This window comes from Podarcis melisellensis (genome assembly GCF_964234715.1).
Source record: "Podarcis melisellensis genome assembly, chromosome: 7".
In the NCBI taxonomy this organism is placed as follows: Eukaryota; Metazoa; Chordata; class Lepidosauria; order Squamata; family Lacertidae; genus Podarcis; species Podarcis melisellensis.
Window position 1 is genome coordinate 22,382,986 of NC_138539.1, and position 19,430 is coordinate 22,402,415.

The 19,430-nt window shown below is 39.1% G+C and overlaps 1 protein-coding gene across 8 annotated transcripts in view; it reads left to right on the forward strand.

The window, feature by feature from the left end:
- Positions 1–19,430, forward strand: part of UBR5 (ubiquitin protein ligase E3 component n-recognin 5) — a 66,654-nt gene that overhangs the window by 28,646 nt on the left and 18,578 nt on the right. For 6 of the 8 annotated variants that reach the window (XM_081918589.1, XM_081918586.1, XM_081918590.1 and 3 more), the window contains 24 exons: positions 179–333; positions 2,889–3,006; positions 3,709–3,893; positions 4,363–4,472; positions 4,781–4,893; positions 5,160–5,303; positions 5,965–6,076; positions 6,273–6,427; positions 7,533–7,730; positions 8,871–9,081; positions 10,471–10,597; positions 12,403–12,554; positions 12,957–13,052; positions 13,478–13,601; positions 13,904–14,001; positions 14,587–14,735; positions 15,146–15,237; positions 15,769–15,915; positions 16,009–16,127; positions 16,222–16,348; positions 16,463–16,592; positions 16,798–16,958; positions 18,244–18,483; positions 18,926–19,049. In XM_081918589.1, coding sequence (XP_081774715.1) covers positions 179–333; positions 2,889–3,006; positions 3,709–3,893; positions 4,363–4,472; positions 4,781–4,893; positions 5,160–5,303; positions 5,965–6,076; positions 6,273–6,427; positions 7,533–7,730; positions 8,871–9,081; positions 10,471–10,597; positions 12,403–12,554; positions 12,957–13,052; positions 13,478–13,601; positions 13,904–14,001; positions 14,587–14,735; positions 15,146–15,237; positions 15,769–15,915; positions 16,009–16,127; positions 16,222–16,348; positions 16,463–16,592; positions 16,798–16,958; positions 18,244–18,483; positions 18,926–19,049 — 3,387 coding nt within the window. The remainder of the gene's footprint in view (positions 1–178; positions 334–2,888; positions 3,007–3,708; positions 3,894–4,362; positions 4,473–4,780; positions 4,894–5,159; positions 5,304–5,964; positions 6,077–6,272; positions 6,428–7,532; positions 7,731–8,870; positions 9,082–10,470; positions 10,598–12,402; positions 12,555–12,956; positions 13,053–13,477; positions 13,602–13,903; positions 14,002–14,586; positions 14,736–15,145; positions 15,238–15,768; positions 15,916–16,008; positions 16,128–16,221; positions 16,349–16,462; positions 16,593–16,797; positions 16,959–18,243; positions 18,484–18,925; positions 19,050–19,430) is intronic. The other 2 variants (XM_081918587.1, XM_081918588.1) reach the window with 2 other exon arrangements.

Consider the following 19,430-nt stretch of genomic DNA (forward strand, 5'->3'; position numbering starts at 1 on the left):
GCCAAGGCATGCTTAGAACAAAAAGGATTGAAGCAAAACTTCAAAGCACTATACTGGAAGTGGTTGCACCTGAATAATCTCAAGATTATATTCTCATTGTTTTGTATCGTGCCCTGCATGAATACAAAGTCATATTTGTGTTAAGATCCACTCCGGGGCTGTGCTCTATTCCTTTTAGGTAGCTACCTGGGTAGATGAAACCTTGAGTTCTGTAGCTTCTAAACTAGAACATACAGCACAGACGTACTCTGAACTTCAAGGAGAGCGGATAGTTTCCCTGCATTGCTGCGCTCTTTATACCTGTGCTCAGCTGGAGAATAACCTGTACTGGTGGTAAGTGTATATTTCAGTTTAGAGTCCAAATAATGGTTTTTTGCTCTTTGAAAAACAATAGAAGAGAAGTTGACATCGGCCTTGTTCACATGTCATGGTAAACAGCAGTTAATGGTTTACTAAGAATGTGCTGATCTTGTCCCCTGTGCTATTGCCTGACTAATGAATGGGAGAAACAAACCATGGACTCAGCTACATTAGTCAAGAAACAGCATTTTGAATGCGTTATAAACATGCAACACCAGGTGGTGCCGGAGAGCAAAAAAAAAATCTAAGCGATTTTCCATAGCGTTTTCTCCCCTTTTGTTATAACGATTTAATTTCCGACTTATTCATAGCATTTCCCCTTGTGATTTCTCCATGATTTGTGGTTTTGCATTATGTTGAAACCAAAGATTATGGTTTGTTTGCTTCAGACTACAACCTGTGGTCAAGGTTTGTTCTTAGCTCCCTAAGCATTATTTGTTTGACTGAAACTAACCATTATCCCTAGTTTTGACATAAAGCTAAGACAGTGATTGTGGCTCATACAGGAGCAAAGTGGATAAGATTGGCATGTTAACCAAATAAACCAATAACTGGTTTACCATGGTGTGAACTGGGTCACTAAGGTACATTGAATTTACCCATCCTTGTTCATATGCATGTTTCTCTTTTTTTAATGGAACTGAATTTTCCCTTCTGGTTAGAATTCTTTAGGAGGTTACATTGCTTTGAAGAAAGGACTGTTCTTGGATCAAAGAGAAACAAAGCATGCTCTTGTCCTTAAAGCATTGAAGTGACTTGACACTGAATTATTTTAATGAATTTTGTATTTAGGATGCTTTCAGAGTTAGAAGAGCTAATGCTTTATTACTGTAACAAACCTTCACAGTTATATGACAATAGATATTCCACTGCATATGATATAAAATCTGTAAATAAATGTTTATACAAGGCTGATACCGCTATCGGAGTTGTCTAAGACACAACTGTGATTATTACAGTTGAGGTATCTCATCACAGGTGGCTAAGCATCTTCTGTAGGATCAGTCCAGTTTTGTATTGGCAGTCAGTGGGTGACTACATAGGTATTGTGTCCTTTGGGGGTTTCACTTGTGAAAATATGATTAGAAGCAGGGGTGCAATATAGAAGTTCTAACTGCTTAATTTTACTTCCATTCCTTCATTGGGGCCTTATGTCTAAACTAACACAAAAGGCAAGTTGCTTATTAATAGTGTTAGTTGATTTTTGTAAATAGGATTTTATGTGTAATAAGAGTGTCGGTTTGATAGTGCAGGGAGGATATTACTCTGTAACTGTCTAAACTCTTCTGTGCTTTTGCCAGGCTGTGCAGATTTGTAATGGCTTAAAACCTTTATAGGTTAAGTTTTCCTAATTCTTCCAGACAATGATTAAAAAGGTGACTTGAAATTGACCATGAATGTATTCCGTATCAAGTTGTATCAAAATTTTAATAATGTTACTTTGTTTCATAGTGCATATTGTATACATTTGTTTGAAGAGGACTTTGTCTGGAAATGTAGCTTAAAAAATCTTTTAATAATTATTAAATTAAATCAGATTAGTAGTGCAGGAGAACCAATGTGTCCTTAAATGATTCAACCATTTAAGTGGCATTGGTCAGCAATGGTTGGTTATGAACAGTCCCACTGGCTGCACAGATCATAGCAGGAACCTTCTAGAAAGTTCTGAAAGATTAGGAGTGCTTTCCCCCTCCTGCCCTATGGACTGCCACATTCCACACGTTGGAAAAGAGCTGAAACCATTGCCTTCCCTCTGTTTCTTTCTGGTCACAAAATTTGAACCCTGAATGCAATTGCTTGTTTTTTGCTTTATCCTTTTTATGAAAACTATTTTCCACCTTTCTCCCCAGTCAGTAAGGCTCTGCTTAATTAGGGTTGTGAATGTGGTAGCAAGATCTCAGTCAGATTTTCACAACTCCTGCTTTGCTTTCTTAGGCAGCAATCACAATTGTTGAAACTTGCAGTTGGCTCTGAATGCTTTATGCCTGATGTTGCTGTATTGTTTTATTGTATTGTATTCTTGGCATGTTGAGTTTTATATGCTGCCCTTGCTTGAGTTAGGATGAAGGGCACTTTAAAAATACTTCAATTAAGAAATCAATTTAAAAGCAAGTCTTTGGTCATGCTGTATACAATGGTTTGTTGGTAGAACTAAGTGGGAAAATGCTGCCTTTGCCTCCTTGCCCATGTGTGGAAAGCTGCTGTGTATGACTGAGGGTTGGTAGCATCTCTGAGCTTTCAGTTTTTTCAGACTTTCTTGGAGGGACCTGTTTGGTTTACACAGACACATTTCCCATACATATGACTGCATGGGATACTTACTGAAGGAACCTGTAAGCAGGAATAATGTTTTTGGGAGCTCAGCTTCTCAGATCTTATTTTATTTTATTAGCTCTGGAAATAAACATTTGAAAATGCACTTTTTTTCCTTTTAATCAATACCACATCATCTTGAAAATCACATTTATGGATAATAAGTATAACACAGCTCTTTTTTTTTAACCTTATATTAGTATTTTTCCTCCTAGGGGTGTAGTTCCTTTTAGCCAAAGGAAGAAGATGCTGGAAAAGGCTAGAGCCAAAAATAAAAAGCCTAAGTCTAGTGCTGGTATCTCCTCAATGCCAAATATCACTGTTGGTACTCAGGTATGTAGAGGCTTACTGTGTGACATTTTAAAGCTTTGAGAAGGAACAAATCCACCATTAAGACCCTTTTTATGATGCAGTGACATGTGCAAATAGTCTGCAGATAGACTCTAATGTAAGTGCTCCCATAACTTGAAGTGACAGAGCTTAAACCACCTGTTCGTACGCAGCTCTGTGCTGTGAACTAGCTGCAACCATATTAGGCTCTTGCCTTTCTTCTCTGCGTTGTCACTGTTGCTCCTAAAAAGTTTCCGATACGCTGGTGTGCCTGTAGTTGCCCTTTTGCCTTAACCTTTTCCTTCCCTTCAAACCAGGTGCCCTTATTAGGAAACTATGTGATAGGAAACAAGGGTAGCCAATGTGGTTCCCTCCGGATACTGTTGGATTACAATTCCTATCAGTCCTAGCCAGCATAGCCAATTGCTAAGGAGGATAGGAGTTGTAGTCCAGAAACATCTGGAAGGTGCACCGTATTGGCTACACCTATTCTAAGACTTTTGCAGCTAAGATAGAGATAATATTCCATATGTCACGACTAAAAAACCTGGTCAAAATATATTAAGTACTTAACCTCTTCTAAGTGTTGTTTTGCTTACATAGTTTTGATTCTTCATTGGGAATGAATGGGACTTTAGGGTGAAGGGTGGGTAACAAACAAACAAATAAAAATACTTGTTTACCTCCCTTGTTGATTGATTGCAGGTGTGTTTGAGAAATAATCCTCTCTATCATGCTGGAGCTGTTGCTTTTTCAATTAGCGCTGGGATTCCTAAAGTTGGCGTCTTAATGGAATCTGTTTGGAATATGAATGATAGCTGTCGGTTTCAGCTCCGGTCACCAGAGAGTTTAAAGAACATGGAGAAAGCTAGTAAAACAACTGAAGCAAAGTAAGTGTTCTAAACTTTTGACAGGGACACAGTAGCCGGTGGCTGAAAAAGATATTAGATTATGGGTCTCTGTACTCCAGCTCCTCACTGTTTCCATAACTGAAACAGACATGAGTGCAATAGAGGGCTGTAAATATTGCTCTGAAGACTGTTTAGCAAATACTTGAAAGAAGCAAGTCACACGAAGAATGTGCTTTGCATTGCCTTTTCATACTGACAAACCACATACTTAAGAGTATGTTGATTTCCCCCCAATACAAATTAATGGTTTGAAAATGGCCATAAACAGTTCTTCTGTATATTGTTGCAGTATATGTTTGCTGTTATATTGCATCAGCAAAAACTTCTGTTGACTTAAGAAACAATTCAGAAGTTAGTATCTCTGTCCAAAGTGTTAACTAGTTTTCACATTGTATTCATGGAAAATAAATGTAACAACTGCCTTGTTTTTTAAAAAAATAAATCCTAGGCCTGAAAGCAAACAGGAACCAGTGAAAACTGAAATGGGTCCACCACCATCTCCAGCTTCTACCTGTAGTGATGCTTCTTCAATAGCAAGCAGTGCATCAATGCCATATAGTAAGTCATATGGGGAGGTTTTGGGGGTTTTTTGCCTTGTTGAAATCCACTGTGGTGCAACGTCTGCCAATTATATTAATGTATCCATATTTAATTCCTGAACCCCCACAATGAATAATGTAAGAAACAGTGTTCCATAGAGGGATAAAATTAGCAAAATACAATTTTAGTAGATGCCACAAACTTCACAGAAGGCACTTCCTGTGAAAAGTGACATAAGTAGCCATGTGCTTGTTTTTAGACATAGAATATGCGTGCAGCAGACATGCTACAAAGGAGACTTTTAATCTGTTACTTTTTTTCTTAAGAGCGGCGGCGATCTACACCTGCCCCAAAAGAAGAGGAGAAAGTGAATGAAGAACAGTGGTCTCTTAGGGAAGTTGTCTTTGTGGAAGATGTTAAGAATGTTCCTGTTGGGAAGGTTTGTATAAAATAAGCTCTCTTAGTTTCCTTTAATTTGCTGTGTACCAATCCTTTAAAAATGGATAGAAGAAAGCTGTTTTACAGCAAACCTAGCCATAGCAGTTTGAAATTGTTGGTGAAAATGTGGTTTTGTGTGGTGGCACTGCTTGCTTTTCTAGATGTTTTAAGTACAGTGATTTTAAGTAAAGTGATTCCCCACCCCCCGCTTCACTTCAGAGAGTTTTAATTCTGCTTCAACACTATGCAATATGCTCTCTTTTATAGGTACTGAAAGTGGATGGTGCTTATGTTGCGGTAAAATTTCCGGGGACATCTACTACTGCAAATTGTACAAACAGCTCTGGTTCGGATCCTGATCCATCTTCTCTTCTCCAAGATTGTCGGTTGCTCAGGATAGATGAGCTCCAGGTATGTTTGCAATGCCAGGACTTTGGCCCTGTTCGATTATCTCTGCTGCAGCCACAGTTTCTAGAGTTTATGTTCACTTCCATCACTCCATCTCAAAGAGGTGTCAGACTTTGAGAATATAAGAACCAGAGATATTAAAAGTAAAGTCTTCAGAAGTTGCATATTTTTAATTTAGAAAGACAGACATCTAAGGGGAGACATAAGTTAGATTTTAGAAATTACCCACAGAGTAATTTTTCTTTTATAAGAATCTGGAGTCTGTGACATTAGGCAGTAGGTTTGGAACAGGCAAAAGAAAGAACTTCATGCAACACATAAATTACTTTAAATACATGGCTGGGATGTAGTTCTGGTCATTTGCTTAGATGGCATTAAAAAGTGTAGACCAATTTATGGATTGATCATTGTCTATTAGCTATGACAGCTAAGTGGAGCCCTCACATTAATAGATGGCATACTTATGCTTATCACATGCTGGGAACAAAAAAGAGGGGATGGCTTTCACCATTATGCACGGCTAATGAGCTTGTTAGGCATCTGGTTGTCTGCTGTTGCAGAAGAATCCTAGTCTTTTCAAGCAAATTGTACATTCTTAAAGAGAGGGGAATTAACCCAATTCTTTAGATTGCATTGGAAATACAGAAATCTGCTTTTGTTACAGGTGGTAAAAACTGGTGGAACACCAAAAGTTCCAGATTGTTTTCAGAGGACTCCTAAAAAGTTATGTATTCCAGAAAAAACAGAAATCCTAGCTGTGAATGTAGATTCCAAAGGTAAGGATGAAGGGTTTTTTCCTTCTCATTTTATCTATTGCTTGCTTTAGAAAAAAGAAAGGTACTTATCCCAGTAGAGAATTGTTAAACTGAGTCATCTTAATTTCATTAATCAATATTTGCTAGTTTAAATGGTTTTAAATTTTTTTTGGAGCAAATAGTTTGTTGCTCAGTGTTCTTTTTTGCACTCTTTCAGGAGTACATGCCGTCCTGAAGACCGGGAACTGGGTTAGATATTGCATATTTGATCTTGCAACTGGAAAAGCAGAACAAGAAAACAATTTCCCCACTAGCAGTATTGCTTTCCTTGGGCAGAATGAGAGGAGTGTTGCTATTTTCACTGCTGGACAGGTTTGTTTCTTCTCAGCTTCATCCGTTTTCGGTGTTTCCTACCACCCTAAAAGTACCTCTTTAATGGGTTACTTAATGTTGATAAATGATTCCATTAAACAAGAAATATTGAAAAATAAATCTTCATGGCAGACTTAACTTGACTGTCAGTGTTCCTGATCCCTATCTGGTGAAGGAAGTGGTAAAGAAAAAGAAAAAGGTGGGTAGATCAATGGTATAGTGAGGGATAAGGCTTTGTAAGCTACTGACACAAGTTAATGGATCTTGGGAAGAATCCCTCCTCTTCTCACTTGCCTTGCAACCTAGCTGCAGAATTTGAAGAGACATGACTCGCCAGTGTTTTATCCCCACACAAAGAAGAGAGGGACACAACCATGCATGCTTCTGATACTGGATATTGTTGTAATGTATATGTATTCCCCTATGCAAACTGCATTTAGAAAGCATTTGAACTCGGGCTTCTAGTCCATTCTGGATATTTGCAGGAGTGTTCGGTGAGGACGACAGGTACTACACCTGTTGTCTGACACAACCTGGAGGGACGCGGGTGGCGCTGTGGTCTAAACCACTAAGCCTCTTTGACTTGCCAGTCGGAAGGTCGGCCGTTCGAATTCCTGCGACAGGGTGAGCTCCCATTGCTCTGTCCCAGCTTCTGCCAACCTAGGAGTCCGAAAGTATACCCGTGCAAGTAGATAGATAGGTACGCTGTGGTGGGAAGGTAAACGGCGTTTCCGTGCGCTCTGGTTTCCATCATGGTGTTCCATTGCGCCAGAAGCGGTTTAGTCATGCTGGCCACATGGCCCAGAAAGCTGTCTGTGGACAAACGCTGGCTCCCTCGGCCTGAAGCGAGATGAGTGATGCACCCTACAGTCGCCTTTGACTGGACTTAACTGTCCAGGGGTCCTTTACCTTTACCTTACCTTACCTGGAGGGAGAGTTATCGGGTGATAGGGATGTCAGCATTGTGTGGGCGTATCAGCAGGAACACCAGACGGGCTTCATCAGTGCATCTATGTTGATATGTCAGGTGATAGAGCTACAAATCAATAACGAATGAGAAAAATAATGACAATTTGAATTCTATAAAAATCTACTTTTTCCCCAGGAATCTCCAATCATTCTACGAGATGGAAATGGCACTATATATCCAATGGCAAAAGATTGTATGGGAGGAATAAGAGACCCTGATTGGCTTGATCTTCCACCTATTAGCAGCCTGGGAATGGGAGTTCATTCCTTAACAAACCTTCCTGCCAATTCAACCATCAAAAAGAAAGCTGCTATCATTATAATGGCTGTTGAGGTAATTCATATATATATCTGCCATACTCTCTCGTAGAGACATTATCCTGCACCACCTGGATTACTCAGCGTTTTCAACTGAACTTTCCCTTTTTACAAATATATCTAAACGGTAATTTTAGATATGAGAGCTCTTTGACAGAAGTAGCTTACTGCTAGTTACAAAATGCAGCTGCCTAAATTGATACTTCTAATATAAAGTCTACTTTTTGTTCAAACGTTTGCTATTACTGTTTATAGGTGTTCTGGACCTAAACTCTCTTTAATACAGGGAGAAAATGTGATTTTTTAAAAACATAGCTTAATCCAGATTTCCACTTTTAAGTGGGTCAGGAAGGGCAAGCCTAAAAGAGCCCATAGATTCATAGAATCACATGCAAATAGTTGTGTACTTCTTCTCTCTGTTTTACTGTGATAGCAGTTTTGGGACATCATTTTCAGATGTTGTGATTTATTTTTAAAAATTCATCCACCCCAGAAATTAACTTTAAATAACAGTTTTTAATAAGATGGGATATCTAGGTATTCAAAATGCTTTTAAAAACAATGCAATGCTAAAATAGGTTATAGTCCTTTTTATTTAAATTCCACTAGCAAATGAAAACTTTTCTTTTAAAACAAGCTTTGATTCTGTTGCTTTAATATTGATTTCTAGTGCTAGTGTGTTTACTTTTTAGTTGCTTTTTAAATGTTGTTAATTTGTGTTTTCATAACTGGATTATCGTTGCTTTTATGTTTGCTTTTTATTTGTAAGCCACTTTAGACAACTTCTTTATGAAAGGGATAAATGGGATATAAAGATTTTTAAAATGTAAATAAATGCATAAGTAAAAATTGTTTGCTACATGTTCAATTTTAAAAGCATTGTAGCTGGGATATAGGATTCCCAACCTGCCTGTCCTCAAATCAGTTTGTTGATCCTGCATTTGACCAGCTAAAATCTTAGTTTATCATTTAAATATATAGTACTTTTAAAATGTTAGATGATCAGTTTTAGGTATTTATCTCATTTGTATCCTGTACTTTGTTTAGGTCAGGATAAAGTACTGATGCTAAAAGAGGCTGCAGAATGTAGCATAGGGGAAGGGAATGTTGCTTGCTCTTGTTTTATTAACGTCTCTCTCAATTTTTCTGAGCACAGAAGCAAACCTTAATGCAGCATATTCTCCGATGTGACTATGAGGCCTGCAGACAGTATTTGATGAACCTCGAGCAAGCTGTTGTCTTGGATCAGAATCCACAAATGCTGCAGACTTTCCTCAGTCACAGATGTGATGGAAATCGAAATATTCTGCATGCTTGTGTATCTGTGTGCTTTCCAACCAGTAATAAAGAAACAAAAGAGGAAGAGGGTGAGTTCAGTGATCTCATGCTGATGAGATTCTTCTGAGAGCTTTTGCAAGAAGGCTAGAAAGATGAGTCAGAATTGTTCAAAACCTGTTCTGAAATAGTTACACAAACACAGACACAGGTACACACACACACACACACACACACACACACAGCAACTTCATTAGTAATGAGACATGTCATAAACCAGCAAGGCAATCTGGTTGGAAAATGCAGGAAGAGAGTATGGTAGAAAGGGAAACAAATGTCCCAATTGGCAACAAGTTTTGAGTTCAGCATCACATTTTCCACTTGGTAAATTAAGTCACTTGGAAATAAGGGTGGGATCTGAAATGCTGCGCTCAATGTTCCATGCGTGTATCAGGCTATTTCAAGGCTCCCTTCCCACTGCAGTCTTCCAGTCCTGAAAAGCTGTGCTTGGAGGTTATGGGACCATCTGGTGCAGTATTCAAAGCAGCACGGAGAAGCTAGTGCCAACTCCATTGCCTGCATGTGTGGAAGTGCTTGAAATCCAGCCATAATTCTTGCCTCTAATGTACACTGGGGGAAATTAGCAGATGACGCTTGCAGAAAGACAGGAATTTCAAGACGAAACAGGCCATTGTGAACTTGAAGCATAAGGTTATGGCTGTTGAAACAAAGCAAAAAAGAAAGAGAGAAAGAAAGAAAGGTGGATAGGAGAAATTTATGTCAAAAAATGGCCCGTATGATGCATTAAAACTGTGTTTTGCAGCATGAACTGGAGATCTACAAAACTGAGAATCCTATTAAACTAGAAATATGGAAACATCTATGTATACTGTGTATGCCTGCAGTGGGGCAAAATACATGAAGTTTTCGAGGAACTAAAAGCAGAAGAAAGTGTACTTTCTAAATCATTTAAAATACATTTCTACACCATTTACACCCTTCTCCTAACTTGCTCAAGGCCATGTACAATTTTAAAAATAATAGCATATAAATCTACCAAGCAATGCTGCAAAGGAAATAGGGGTGAGGAAGTAGAGGGGAAAGCAAGCAAATTCATTTACCAATTCTCTAAAGTACATACATGTTTCTGAACCTTTGAATGTGTTGTCCAACAAATGAATGATTTATGGGGCTGCTTGGAGACTGGTTTCCTTATTTTGCAAAAAAGAACCTAAGCTTTGTGTATTTGTGTGTTATGTGTTTTCCAGTTTAAATTCTCCTGTCTTTCTCTTCTCTGCTGGAGGCTTTTTGCTGTTCAGTAATCAAACCCATCGTCATTATACATTTGCATATAAATATTGAGAAATTCCATGTTGATTTCATATACAAAATTTATATAAAAGTGACAGAGAAGCTTTCGGTTCTTTAGTGTTTAATGTCTCTGTAATAAACAGATGCCAAGTTTCTTCTTTATGCTTCAGAAGCAGAGCGCTCCGAAAGGAACACATTTGCTGAAAGGTTATCTGCCGTCGAGGCGATTGCAAATGCTATTTCAGTGGTGTCAAGTAATGGACCGGGAAATCGTGCAGGATCCTCTAGCAGCAGAAGGTAAGCTAGTGGAAACTTCTCTTTTTGCTATTGCAGTATTAATTACCGGCAAGACATTATGAATTAACGCAGGCCAGGATCCAAAGAGCTGCTTGGGAGGTCCCGTGGCTCAGTGATAGAGCACATCGTCCGCATGTAGAATGTCCCAGATTGACTCCCTGGCATCTCCAGTTAAAAGATCAGGTAGCAGGTAATAGAAAGAGAGTTTCTTCCTGAGACCCTGGAAAGGCGCTGCCAGTCAAAAATACTGGGTTAGATGGGCAGACAGCCTGATTATTATAAGGCAGCTTCTCATGTTCCTAAGTGTGTGCAGGTTAGATTTCTGGCTCTTGTTCTTTGAACAAGAAAACCACATACAAACTACTTTTCAAATCTTTTGATGAGCAACAACAATAAATATCCTTTTCCAGTAAGCATGGGAGCTCGCTTCTTCTTTCCCTGACTTACTGTGGTGCTGCTTTCCCTCTTTCTGCTTGTCTCTGATAGCACCCTCCATCTAATCCAGGGTTTGGCTGGCAGCAGCCCTCCAGAGAGGCATAACTTGTATCAGGTGGACAGGACTATGTGCCCTTTTCTCTGGTTTGAGCCACAGTTCTTTCATATTTGGCTGGGATTGACGACAGTCTTTCCTTAACTCCTTATTACAGGAGAATTGGAATTTGTTTCTGGCTCCAGTCTTTCTAAAAGCAAGACAACACGATGACCAAATACAATGATACAATATCAATATACACTCTTTATACAATATGAAATATATGAAACCACATAAACAGAAAACTTACGAATCTCTGAAAATCACAAAATATGCACTTAATGGATTCTCTTGAAAACATAAAACCAAATGAACATAAGTCTTATAAGTCTCTGAAAGTCTTTGAAGACTATGCAAGTCTCTGAAAGAAGCAATTTATCAGATTCTTATCTGGTGAAAACAGGCTGAAAAGCTTTGTCTATGGCATCCAATGTTGCTGAAGTAGTTCGCAAATAGACGTAGTGAACAGTGATTCCAGATATACCCACTGTTTTGTGGAATTCTTCTTCAGCACAGCAGAAGGATACAGAAATGCTTCATAAACCCATCTATATGGAGAATGGAAAAGTATAACAACAATTGCTATGGAATAGTGGTCATAAAGTTATGTTTTCACCAGATAAAGCCTGTTTTCACCAGATAAGAATCTGATACATTGCTGAAGAGTTTGGTTTTGATATCCCCCTTTATCACTACCCTAAGGAGTCTCAAAGCAGCAAACTTTCTCCTTTCCCTTCCTCCCCCACAACAAACACTCTGTGAGGTGAGTGGGGCTGAGAGGCTTCACAGAAGTGTGCTAGCCCAAGGTCACCCAGCAGCTGCATGTGGAGGAGCGGAGACACGAACCCGGTTCACCAGATTACGAGACTAACGCTCTTAACCACTACACCACACTGGCACCCTGTACTCCTACGTTGGAGCCCATTCACTTGCAAACCACCTGCAATGTGTTTTTGGTTGCTAGTTATTCCCCCTTCTCCCCCCATCTTGGGGGGGGCACTCACTTATAAATTAAATGCAAGAGCAGCTTCAGGCTAACCGCAGTTACGAGGAGAATGTAAAGTTGAATTGGTATATTGACAGTACTGTGTCTAAACTACGTGCCGTATTTCTTTTTCACATTTAATAATTGGTGTGGCATTTATATTGCTTTCTTTTCCACATATTAGTTATAAATGCGGACAAAAGTTTGTTTGGCATTCTCGAACACTAGGTTGCCTTCATTATGCTTCCTGCGCAAGCATTAGTTTTAGGATTTTCTGTTTGGTCTTAGTTTGCGACTGAGAGAGATGATGAGAAGATCTCTGAGAGCAGCAGGTTTGGGCAGACATGAAGCAGGGGCTTCATCTAGTGATCATCAGGATCCAGTTTCTCCTCCGATCGCTCCTCCAAGCTGGGTGCCTGATCCTCCTGCTATGGACCCTGGTAAGATTTTCACATGCACTTGTGCATAAGTGTAAAAGTAGATATAAATTGCCTTTCGTTTGAATTGTGAAAGAGTGTAGGAATAAGAAATGCATTGCATCAATGTTATTACAACTTCAGTGGTGCAAAGCATTTAGCTAGTTAGCCACTTCTGTGCTTTCAGGTGAAAACTGAGTGTTAAAATTTTCTGATTACAGCTTGTAGGCAGATGTTGCTTATTTTCAATAATGTGACTTGCTATCTGCTATAATGTTAGCTGCACTTACCAGTAGTTTCATTGAATAGCCTTTGAAAGGAAAGAAAATGTAAAGATATAGTGTGGTTAGTTTCTGTGGAGTGCGCATGTTGCCAGGGATGTGTTTTATGTATTGATGTGCATCCTACTGTTCTGTTTACTAAAAGATGGTGACATTGATTTTATCCTGGCCCCTGCTGTGGGATCTCTTACCACAGCAACAACTGGCACTGGCCAAGGACCCAGCACCTCCACGATACCAGGTGAGAACATGCTATTTTGTACACTTGCATATGACTTAATAAAAAGAAATGGCAAATGCTCACTTCATACATCTATTTTAGTGCAGCTTAAATGTTCCCTCCTATAACTTGAAGGTGCATCTTCCCATTGTTCTGTATAATGAATAAGGGTGCTTAACATATCAGTCTGTTTGTCCTGTTAAAACTATTTGGAACTGCTTCACACATTAAAAATATGTTGGCCAATATTGGTTTCAGGACATGAAGTTTCCAGTCCTTTATATACACTCAAATTCATAATTTAGCATCAGGTTTCTGACATTGTGAATGTGTTGGCTAATCATAATAGCTTGATACAAGAATCCCTCTTCTTGTGTAGAATGTTTTAAGTAAGTGAGCTACTTTTGTAGGCAGCTATTTTTCACCAATACTTTTCCAATTTGCAGGTCCTTCTACAGAACCCTCTGTAGTGGAATCAAAGGATCGGAAGGCAAATGCTCACTTCATACTGAAATTGTTATGCGACAGTGTGGTTTTACAGCCTTATCTTCGGGAACTGCTATCAGCCAAGTAAGGGGTCTTTATGTGCATGTCTTGTAGTGTTTTCATCTACTTGGGAAGCCAAGCTTTTTGAAGAATGGTTGAGGGAATTGGGTATGTTTTACAAAGCTGCACTGAGCCTTGATATAAACAGCTCCATTTTGTATTTGTTAATAAATTGATTTTTCCATTTTTGTTTATGCATCAGATCTATTACCTTCATTTTAACTTTAAAAGTTGGGGTAGTACTAAATCAGGCTCTTTCTGCTAAACCTAGAAGACTACCTTTTAAACTTAACTGAAAATGATACTGACATATTACTGTTTTTTAGGGATGCAAGAGGTATGACACCGTTTATGTCTGCTGTAAGCGGCAGAGCATATCCTGCAGCAATTACCATTTTAGAAACTGCACAAAAAGTTGCCAAAGGTATGTGAATACTGTATGTGATTCTTGCTTTATGTATGCCAATAATTGAGGGCTTTCCCCTTCCTAAATCTCTGGATTAGGCATTGGAATAAAATGTAAAATATTGAATTAATAGAACATGCCAGTCTTCCTGCTGTCCATGAATAACTTCCTGTTATCTTCTTGGTTTTAAAAAGTGTCTGATTCAATAGATACAGTTTCCTGTATAAATTTCCCTGCAGGAGGCTATGCTTTGATATCCATTGGTTTTCGTTTCTGTGAAAATAGGTCAGGGCAATTATTGATAGAAGGTTGTGAATAGTGGCAGGTTTCAATGAAACAAAGATAAAAACCTGTTCTCTATAGAGGAGGAATTTTGTTTAGTATAACTAATACAATTTGAAGTCATTTTGGAGGGAACCATGAGTGCATTCAGTTAGCTGATGTGCATTGTGGTTTAGCAGTAATGTTAAAGTGCCGTGACGTTTTGTTTTCTTCATAGAGGACCTTTGAGAATTATTTGAGAATTATTACCTTAAGTTGCTAGCTCTTCAAAGAGTATGTATAACTTCATTTTAAGCACTATCTTTCTCCTTTTTTAAAAAGCGGAGGCAACTTCAGGTGAAAAAGAAGAGGATGTGTTTATGGGAATGGTTTGTCCAACTGGCACAAACCCAGACGACTCTCCTTTATATGTCCTATGTTGCAATGATACATGCAGCTTTACATGGACTGGTGCAGAGCACATAAATCAGGTAAAATAAGGGAACTTAATTGTTTTTTTTGTGCTAGGTGTAAAGACAAGCTCATATTCCTGAGCTTTTAAGCTTAGATTTTTAAATGCTTGCCTTTCTCTTACTGCTTGGTTTTCTGGGGAAAGGGCTGAGTGGGGGGATGCTTCTTACTGCTCTCTTTGGCTTAACAAGAAACCATTAACAAGAAGCTTAACATTATTTTAATGTAATCTAACTTGAAAACTCTTGAAGAATAAATAAGGCTGCAATTTTGTGCATACTTACCTGCGAGTAAGTTCCATTGAACTTGACGATTCTTTACTTATAAGTAGTCATATATAGAATTGTTAGCTACCACTTAAAAGCAGCATCGTAAAATTATACATAGTATTCCATTCCCCCCCCTAAAATGCTCAATTATCTCTTTGTAGGATATATTTGAATGTAGAACATGCGGTTTACTGGAGTCTCTGTGCTGTTGCACAGAGTGCGCAAGGGTGTGCCACAAAGGTCATGATTGCAAGTACGTGTGTTTGTTCCTAACATCGAGACTTCTGTAGGTTGTTGTATATTTTCAGGGATGATTCAGTTTCATTTTGTTTGAAAATGCAGTAGATTTTTATTTCTTGTAGTGCTCTGCTTTACCTAAAATTTTTGTTAGTGAACAGATTGATAAATGATTGAAGGAAGCTGGAACTGCAACTTGGGCCTGGGTCCACAGTGTAGGGATGGGGAGGGGAGATGTAACCAGCTAGGTAGCCTCCTCTCCAGCAGTGTCAGAGAGAGGTGAGATAAATCAGGCATTTGCTTAGGACTGATCATAGGGGGAGAAGCTGCTACCCCATTTTCAAGGCCACCGTTTCCTCAGACTAATGTAGCCTTTCATAAACAAGAACTGGAAAATGGTATTTAGATGAAAAACACTTCAGTTGAATTAGCAGGGTTTTTTAAAAAAATGATTATGGACATAGTGAAACTTGTAGTGTATATTGATATGGAAACTGCTGTTTTTAAATTTAGAAATTGTATTTACACATTTTGTCTCTGCTTTCAGGCTCAAACGCACATCCCCAACAGCCTACTGTGACTGCTGGGAGAAATGCAAGTGCAAAACATTAATTGCAGGACAGAAGTCTGCTCGTCTTGATTTGCTTTTCCGGCTGCTTACCACCACGAACCTTGTCACCATGCCAAATAGTAGGCAAGTGTCCCTTTTATAGTGGGATTGCGCTGCCCCACAAAAAGCCCCAGTGTAGTCTCTATGTCAACTCTTGGTTTGTTTGTATGTTTACAGGGGGGAACATCTTTTGCTCTTCTTGGTGCAGACAGTTGCAAGACAAACAGTAGAACATTGCCAGTACAGGCCACCAAGAATTAGGGAAGACCGTAATCGTAAGACTGCGAATCCTGAAGGTGGGACCCTTTTCTCATTTGCAAGATTTTCCTCTTATTGTAGCAACTGCTGCAGCAACTGCTTACATGCTTTTCTTTAATTCCTTGGCTTTAGATTCGGATATGCCAGATCATGATTTAGAACCTCCACGATTTGCACAGCTTGCCTTGGAACGGGTTTTGCAAGATTGGAATGCACTGAAGTCTATGATCATGTTTGGCTCACAGGAGAACAAAGACCCGTGTGTATTAACGAACTAGTTATGATTACACTTTTGAGCACTGACTTTGTATCATAGACTTGGCAACTTACTTTATTTTCCCTCTTCCCCTGCTTTCTTTTGCTTTTTTCCAAGTCTTAGTGCAAGCAGTAGGATTGGTCATCTGTTGCCTGAAGAACAAGTGTATCTTAATCAGCAAAGTGGAACTATTCGGCTGGACTGTTTTACACACTGCCTTATTGTAAAGTGTACAGCAGACATACTGGTAAGACATATTTAAATAACACAGTGCCAAAGAAATTTGTCCATTCAGTGCTTATGCGCTTAGAAGATATGAACGTTAATGTGATTAGCAGATCTAAGTTGTGGCAAGTTTGTCATAACTCTTCTGTATTCAGTTCCTTTGCACAAGAATTTGCATGGTTGCGTAGCCGTAGTAGACATTTGCTCCAGTAAACTTTTCTTTACAGCTTTTAGATACTTTGCTGGGGACACTCGTAAAGGAACTGCAGAACAAATACACTCCAGGTCGCAGAGAAGAAGCAATTTCTGTTACAATGAGGTTTCTGCGTTCTGTGGCAAGAGTTTTTGTTATCCTCAGTGTGGAAATGGCTTCCTCAAAAAAGAAAAAGTAAGCTTTTTTAATATAAAAAAACTTAAATTACTGCTTGGGGCAGTGAAAGAAAATGCTTAAGATTTGTTATTTATAAAATGCTCCTCACCAGTTCAGTAGCATCAAGAGTAACTATATGCTCTCAGACTTCTCCCAAATGCCTGTGTGAATGAAGCTGTTTTCTAAAAACGGTGAGAGGGACAACTTGATCCCCATAGGGAGGGACTTCTGCAAGTGCGAGGCTACCCAAAAAGACTATGCCATGTCACCCCCCGTATAGCGAGCTATGCTCACTGGTGTGTCTACAAAATGAGCTGCGTCCAGCAGATTGCAAGGCCTGGCTTGGCAGATAAGGAGAGAACTAGCAGGTAGTGAGGTCCTAAGTTGTTGGCGCTTTAGTATATAAAGACCTTGAGTTGGACCCAGCACCAAAAAATAGGTAGCCAGTGTAGTTCATGCAGGATTGGTGTTGTGTGGTCCCATCTTGCTGTACCGCTCTTGCCATGTGGCCATGTTCTGCACCATCTGCAACTTCCAGATCATCTTCAAGGGTAGATGTCATTGTATTTTGTAGGTGGTGTACACGTCAACTGGAAACAGTCCTCTGAATTCAAACCATGTTTCAGTTAGTACAATGAAACAAATACACACATCTGTGTCTACAGATAGCATTATTACACAGAAACATTGGGGCTTTCTCATGCTGTGTATCCTGAAACATAGGAACAAATGGGGATGCATGTCTCCATACAGCATACCACATAGTATCACTGTCCTCTACCATCTGTAAGCCAAAGCCTGCCATGGTTGTATAACTTGGGTACCACACTATGCCTCTGATTCATATTGCTATAAAGACTGCAGAGTTAATAAAATGGTTTGATTTATGAAAAGCTACATGAATGGGTTAGTCATCGTTTTATAATTAAGCTTGTTGTGTTTTGAGTCTTTCCACATAAATGTAGTTCTCCAACTGTATAATATACTTTTAACTTTATTTCAGTTTTAAGGTAAAGTTCAACATACTCTTTTGTATCCACTGGGCTGCTAGTGGAACAGTAGGCCAACCACTAGACTAGAGGTGGGGACCAGAATTTTTGCCAAAGAGACAGAAAGAAGGGCTGTATTTTAGCAGTGTTAAGAGGGAAGCAATGCAGCTTGACTATTGACTGAACAGGATGAACAGAAATAGTTGTGCGAATACAAAACCATTAAACAACCTGTTCTGGTTTTTGTGTATTCTGAACCTTTTTGAATGTGGCTGTTGATGTCAGTGTTTTCCCTTCCCACGTTTTGTTTCCAGTAACTTCATTCCGCAGCCAATTGGGAAATGCAAGCGTGTATTCCAAGCTTTGCTACCTTACGCTGTGGAGGAATTGTGCAATGTAGCGGAATCCCTCATTATCCCAGTCAGAATGGGTATTGCACGTCCTACGGCACCTTTTACATTGGCAAGCACTAGTATAGATGCTATGCAAGGCAGTGAAGAACTGTTCTCAGTAGAACCACTACCTCCCCGGCCGTCATCTGATCAATCCAGCAGGTAATGCTCCTTAATGTTTATCATTATAAATGCATTCTTGTAAATCATATATGTTTTGGCCATCCATCCCCAGACATTCACTATGGTAGAGAGGCGCAAAGCAGGAGCAGCTGGCAGACAAACAAGCTGAGACTCCTTTGTTCATCTGTGAGATGGCTTGTGGTTTTGTTAAACAAGCCATGGGTAGAACAAGGTGTACAGCTAACATGGGAAGTGGACTGGGCTGGTAGCTCAAAATAACTTAAATGAAGAAGCTATCAAAAACAAGAAGGGAAATCTATTATATTCAACTGACTATTTTCAACAAATGTTAATATGGAGGTTCTTTTGTCTGCTGTATTAAAGTTGATACCTTTGTGCGAAGAGAAGAAAATCATGTGCGATGGTGCTGTGTAAATATATATAATTATATTTTTTTAAAAGGCTTATTTCTTTCTTGTAGTTCCAGTCAGTCTCAGTCGTCCTATATTATTAGAAATCCACAGCAAAGGCGGATCAGTCAGTCTCAACCAGTTCGTGGCAGAGATGAAGAACAAGATGACATTGTGTCAGCAGATGTTGAAGAGGTTGTTTTCTTAATTGTTTTCAATGGGCAACTTTCTATTTATTTTAAAGTAGATATCAGTGCAAGTGTTAAATGAATCTAGTACTAGAATGCAAAATAATAAGTTGGCTTGTAAAGTTTCAGCTGTACTGCAATTTGGGATGTAAATGAGTGTACAACCTTGGTGTTACACACTACCAAAAATGAATCCATGTTAGCCTCTAGCAGCAGAAAGTCCTGTGGTACCTTAGGGAATGGCTTTGTCTATTGTCTGAGCTGGGAGTAGCCAATTTGATGCCCTCTTTTCCCAACTTTTATGAGTATGAGCACCACTTTTTAGCCTCAAAGTTCTATTTAATTTAGAAAATACATAATAACAAAAAGCTATTATGAACTCAGCAAC